At 38.6% G+C, this 6,520-nt stretch overlaps 1 protein-coding gene across 1 annotated transcript in view; it reads right to left on the reverse strand.

Annotated features, from left to right (window-relative positions):
• The window catches only part of LOC106536602 (chromodomain-helicase-DNA-binding protein 1-like), a gene marked incomplete in the record, with an annotated part of 19,148 nt that overhangs the window by 10,549 nt on the left and 2,079 nt on the right, over positions 1 to 6,520 (reverse strand). The window contains 5 exon segments of the mRNA XM_014033912.1: positions 1,055 to 1,151; positions 1,233 to 1,325; positions 1,399 to 1,554; positions 1,655 to 1,817; positions 1,908 to 1,989. Of these exon segments, the coding sequence (XP_013889366.1) occupies positions 1,055 to 1,151; positions 1,233 to 1,325; positions 1,399 to 1,554; positions 1,655 to 1,817; positions 1,908 to 1,989 (591 nt within the window).

Raw genomic sequence — 6,520 nt, forward strand, 5'->3', positions numbered from 1 at the left:
ATATATATATATATATATATACAGTATATACATATGTGTGTGTTTTTATAAATGCACAATCAATCAGACGTCCATGTGAACGCTTAATGATGTCGATGCGACAGAAGAGCTCGCTGTTTACAGTAAACATGGATGCTACATGTTAGCATGTTGATTCTGAAATTGTTGTGCAGTCAGAGTTGATAGATAATTATCTGACATGTTTGTTTAGCTCACTGTTTACATTTTAACCTGCGTCTGACTTGCTGCTTTGGTGCAGCTTGTATTTATGGAATAAAGCAATGTGCTGAAAGTCAACTAAAGTATTAATCCAGTAACTTTAATATTAATACAGTCCAATGCTAATTTTACCATCAGATGTTTCTGTGAATTCTCAGTCATCCATGGATAATTAAAATAAAAAAGATGAAGCAACTGGTCTTTTGTTCTGTAAATGCAGATGTATGGAGCTCCAAGACGTAAACAGCAGGACTTGAGGTTAGTATCATTATTATTTTGATCGATTCATATCCTCCCACCCCACAGATGTAAAAGTCAAATGAAACATAACATGAACGTTCAGACTGAGGTCACATTGAAAAACATCAGATATTGATCTGATTTAGTACCAGGTTCTACTGTAAATAAAACACACGTTAAAATAAAACTGTTTTTAAAATCATTGTGTAATGGTTATGTTCTAACTCAGTAAGTACTTAGTACCTAAACTAAAGCACTCATATTCGGTTTGAGAAAAACTGGTATCGGGACACCCCTACAATTTGTTGTTTGTATTTAAAAACCATCAAAACAAATCCCTTTAAATAAATAAAATTCTGTACAACTCAGTTCTTTTTCCCCCCTTTTCCAAATAAGTTTGTAATTATTCACTTAATTCTTTTATTATGATAAAGAGATAAAAGTTGAAATGTCTTTGGGAGAGCTGGGGTGCTCAGCTTGGCTAGGAGGGCTTTGAGGAACATAGGTTGGGCAGGACTGCACTGGAGCCAGTGTTTGAAACAGAGTGAAGCTAAAAGCCACCAGGTGGACCCAGATACCACTCAGGCATACGCACCCTTTGTGCAGAAAGGTCAGCATGCTGTCCAGGAGGCACAGCTTTCCACTGGCTTCAACCAGATGCTCTCCTATCTCAAAGGGCTCTGGTTCCACCCCTAGAGAGGAAACAAGGACAACAATCACATCTATAACAACCCAGTCACTTCAACGTTTGGTTTTCACTGAACACGCCTCACCATCGAACAGGTAGGGATGGTCAACACACTTCCTCAGGTTCATCAGGATGTTCAGCAGCCTGTTCTTACTGCTGTGTTCGTTCCCAAAAGCCTCTGAAAGGTTTGTGAGGACACATTGAGGTGCTGTGCACTGTCTYAGGTGTACCCAACATAACACAAGTCTCACCAAGATCCTTCGTCAAAAAGGCCTTGTAGTATTTCTTCTGCAGGGCCGACATGCCGTGGTACACCACCAGCTCCGTCTTCTTGGGCAGATCAGCAGCCACCTCTGATTTGACTCTACGGAGCAGGAAAGGCTCCAAGATGCTCTGAAGCTCAGCAGCTGGACAAAACAAACAGAATGACCAACGGAGGAGTTTAAAATGCTCCCCTGAAYGCTGAGACGTGCTTCTATATGTATATAAACAGATTACATCTCGTACCCAGAGCAGGCTGATTTTGCACGTTAGCATAAGAGTGGACAAAGCTGTCTGTGTCCTTGGCTGCAAAGATGCTGGGCTGGATGAAGCTGAGCAGGGAGTACAGCTCCTGCAGGTTGTTCTGAATGGGAGTTCCTGTTAACAGGACTCTGAAACCAACAGAGAACTACAGAAAGAAATCATAAACTGAACTTCAACAACAAGAAAGAAGAGTTAAAGTGGGACAGCAGGAACAGTTAAAAGGTCATTATAATACCTCTGTTAATGTTTGGTGCAGCAARGAATTTTGGTTCTTCAGTCTGTGAGCTTCATCTACAACAAGAACCTCCCAGCTCCACCTGAGGAGCAGAGAGTTAAAACAAGTAAGAACTGGTATGCCTCCGCCTGTTCTAGACCCATCTGCATTTAAAGCACTGGGCATGCTTTACCTGTTTACCTCTATTTTTGGACTTAAATATTGTAATAAGTATGTAACTATATCAACAATGTCTAAACATGACTTCCTCTTTGATATTTACCATTCAAATTCAAATTCAAAAAAATTCAAATATACTTTATTGATCCCAGGGGGAAATTAGGTTCATATCATTCATTTCAGTGACCAACCAACCAACTTCTGTGTACCATCCAAAATGAGGGGATTCAAGCAACAAAGATCACTTTACCTGATCTTCAGCTTTGACCTTTGACCCCAAAATGTTTTCAGATCTCCGTAAGGCCAAGAACAATTATGTTAATTTAGACTGAAATCAAGTAGGGTTAATGTAGCCTGAAACATTCATCAAATTTGGGTTGTATCATACAAAGCAATAATTTGTTTCCTCGACAGTAAAAATAAAATATCTGGTTGTTTTTAACCATTTTATTTTTAATTAGAAAAAAAGTTTTATATTACCAGTCAGCATAAATGACCTTTGAACTTTTGATGCCCAAATCTAATCAGACAGTACTACCCTAATAGAGTTACTATGCCTATCCATATAAGTAAATATAAAATTTCATTCAGGAAATATCGTGCAGACAAGACCATGGATGGATACCGCACGAACAAATAGACAAGAGAACCAGGGTTCATGCATTTTTCAGTAAGTTAAATTTAAAACCTTTTAAAGACCTTTTAAGACCATTAGGATTGATATTTAAGACCAAACCGACGCATTAACAAAAACATTCAAATGATCCCAAAAATTTAAACATAGAAACCTTTTATAGCTATCAACTTACTTATGAAAGAATATTTAATTTTAAAACAAGAACACCAAAATTATTTTAATGAATATATGAGATAACAACTGCTGTGGACCGCTTCCAACAGAGTGCAAAAATCACTGATTTTTGCCTGCAGTYATCACGGGATTTGTAGTTTTACACGTACAAAGACTGGTAGCAAACTAAACACTTCATGAAGACAGATTGCATCAGCCTCTGATTATTTTTGCTTTACTCTATGTATGCTGTAGTGTCTAACAGCGGGGGGTTGTCTCAGGAATGCACAGATGTGGGGCCCATGAGTCGTCCAGCTTCAGAGTTCGACACACATCACCATATTAGGACAGAAGAACGCTCGAGGTATACCGTGACAAGATTTATGTACATCTGTGGAAATGTATAAAGAGCCCTGTACATCCCAGGTTTTGGCCTTCGTTTCTCCATCTTTCTTACTTGGCAAATCATTTGGCTGAAGGCCACAATTTGGTTTTTTAGGCTGTTTCTCCTTGAACTGCCAAATAAAGGTGCTTGCTGTTCAAACCAGCCTTGTTCCAGAGTCATCTTTCTTYGAGCAAAACAGCACCACTTCAACTTGAAGTCGTGGTTTTCTACACCTCAATGCAGCCAACGCTTCTCGGGAATGAATGAAAGTAAAAAAAATGAAGACTTGACATAATAAAATTTAAGACTTTGGATGAGAATCTGTTGTTGTTTTTTTTTCCAAGACCTTTTTTAGACTTTTTAAGACCCTGCACGAACCCCGGAGAACAGTATGCTCTGACCCCAGTGGGTGGAGCCATAATAATTAAACAACCTGACTGACTCCTACCGAACTAAAGTCCACAAGTTAAATTGTCTAAATCCCTGCACGAGTAAAGCTTGAATAAATCTTCTGTCTGATGAGTCTTTTGGGTTCAGATAAAAATATTCACTGCCCTAAATTATTTAAGGATTGTTTTATCACATTGTTAAATCAATTCTACACTTAGAAATCAGCTTTTATCCTTCAAATTTTTAATAATTTCTTCTTATGTCTGTTTTTATTGTTGTTGATTCAATTTTTTAATTTAGATTATGTTTGTAATAAACTTTTAAAGACAATTTTGGTCTCCTCTTTATTTGGGATAAATATTACATTAAGAGTTCCCTGTGGTTAAACAGATTCAGCGTCAGTACCGAGATCTGATTATCCTAAAGGTGAATAAATGAATCTATAGACTGAACTCTAAGGTTTACTCAATCTTTATTTGTCAACAAATGGAGCTTTAATGAAAATTACCGGTATAAGTAATGAGCATCACCCTGACCCATCACACCTACAACTGATTACATGAAAAAATGCAAGATAAAATAACTTTTACTAGTTTAAAAACCTAAAACATGAATACTACTATCCAAACTAATGAAACATTTAATAAAAAAAACAGCTTTTCCTCTGTTTTGTTGCCTTAAAACCTTGATTTTATCAAGCCCCTATCTAAAGAAATCAACACTGTGTTGAGTTACTGTTGTACCAGCATCAAGTTTCCTCAGCTTTGTCTTTATGAGCATCAAAACTCGGACCGTTTGTCTCATCCTCTTGACCAAACTGCTCCAGCTCCTTCAATCTGGTGCTGCTCAAGTCCAACAATCTTAAAATCTAACAAAAGATTCAGTCTCCAATTTATGAAACACTTAAGAGATTTTTCTTTATATTTTGCTCCGTCCATCTTTTTGCTGTTCTGACCAGTTTCCCAGTTCCTGTTGATCCATCCATCATTTATATCTATACTTTTTCCTTTCAGGGTCACTGGCACCAGCAGTCACAGTGCGAGGGACGGGGTACACCCTGGACAGGTCGCAAGTCCATCAAAGGGCCACACAGACAAACGAGACAAACTTACAGACTTACTCACATCTAGGGACAAATTAGAGTTATAAATTAACTTACAGTCWTGTTTTTGGTCTGTGGGAGGAACCCGGAGTACCTGGAGAAAAGAAAACCCACACATGCACGGAGAGAACATGCAAACTCTACCCAGAAAGGTCCCCGGGCCGGGATTCGATCCAGCAACCTTCTTGCTGAGAGGCCTCAGCTCTACCAGCTGAGCCACCACGCCACCAGTTCCTGTTGATGAAGAATAAAATCCCCACAGCATGATGCTGCCACCACCATGCTTCTCCGTGGGGATGAAGCCCTCAGCACAAAGAGAGGTGGTGTGTTTGCAGCAGGTGTTGTTCTCAATGGTCAGAAAGTTCAGCTGCGGTCTCATCTAACCACAGCAGCTCCTTCTTCAGTGTCCAGAGTCTCTCTCAATTCTCATTAAAACCCAGTTGTGTGTAGCTTGTGGACAGATATCTCTGCAGAGGAGCTGCAGCTCCTCGAGGACTGATTCTTGGCCAGTTTGCAGAGGTGACATAAACTTTCTGTTTTCTAATATTAAACGTAATGGAGAGCTGATGATGTTCTGGTCTGCAATATAGATTTTTATTTTTATAACCCATTCATGATTTATACTTCACAACTTTGTGTGTGACCTGTGTGGAGAGATTCTTAGTATCTCACTTATTACGAGGTGTTGATTATGGGGGCTGTTAGAACAGATATATACATGTGCTGGTCATAAAATTAGAATATCATGAAAAAGTTGATTTATTTCAATAATTTCATTCAAAAAGTGAAACTTGTATATTATATTCATTCACTACACACAGACTGATATATTTCAAATATTTATTTCTCTTCATATTGATGATTATAACTGATAACTAATGAAAAAAAMCAAAATCATTTTCTCAGAAAATTAGAATATTGTGAAAAGGTTCTACATTGAAGACGCCTGGTGCCACACTCTAATTAATTAACTCTAATTAACTCTAGCTAATTAACTCAAAACATCTGCAGAGGTCTTTCAATGGTCTCAGTCTATCTGTAGCTACACAATCATGGAGAAGACTGCTGACTTGACAGCTATCCAAATGACGACCATAGACACCTTGCGGCAGGAGGACAAGACACAAAAGGTGCTTACTAAAGAGGGTGGCTGTTCACAGAGCTCTGTGTCCAAGMACATTAATAGAGAGGCAAAGGGACAGAAAAGATGTGGTAGAAAAAAAAGTGTACAAGCAGTAGGGATAACCTTACCCTGGAGTGGATTATGAAACAAACCCCATTAAAAAATATGGGGGAGATTGTGTCTCACCTGGGCTAAAGACAAAAAGGACTGGACTGCTGCATAGTTATGTTCTCTGATGAAAGTAAATTTTGCATTTCCTTTGGAAATCAAGGTCCCTGAGTCTGGAGGAAGAGAGGAGAGGCACAGAATTCTAGTGATGGTGAGATGAAGCTTCACGATGCACTGAAGCTTTCCATCCAGCTGGTTCATACATGAGCATCTTCATGCTTTGTTTGCTCTACTGCACCATCAAGTGGTGGTCAGTCTGGTTTAACCAGATTACAATGGTGACTGGTTTGTAAAACATTTTTATTTATTTATTTTGATCTCCATTAGCTGTAACAAGTACAGCTACTCTTCCTGGAGTCAATCAAACTCAGTGCTCACTATAACAAGTTTCTTCACCAACATTCACAGTACCACCAAAAGTGACATAATTTTAACAAAACAAAATCAAAAATGAATGCCACACACACACACACACACACACACACACACACACACA

Source organism: Austrofundulus limnaeus, unplaced genomic scaffold, assembly GCF_001266775.1.
Source record: "Austrofundulus limnaeus strain Quisiro unplaced genomic scaffold, Austrofundulus_limnaeus-1.0 Scaffold1892, whole genome shotgun sequence".
NCBI classification, from domain to species: domain Eukaryota; kingdom Metazoa; phylum Chordata; class Actinopteri; order Cyprinodontiformes; family Rivulidae; genus Austrofundulus; species Austrofundulus limnaeus.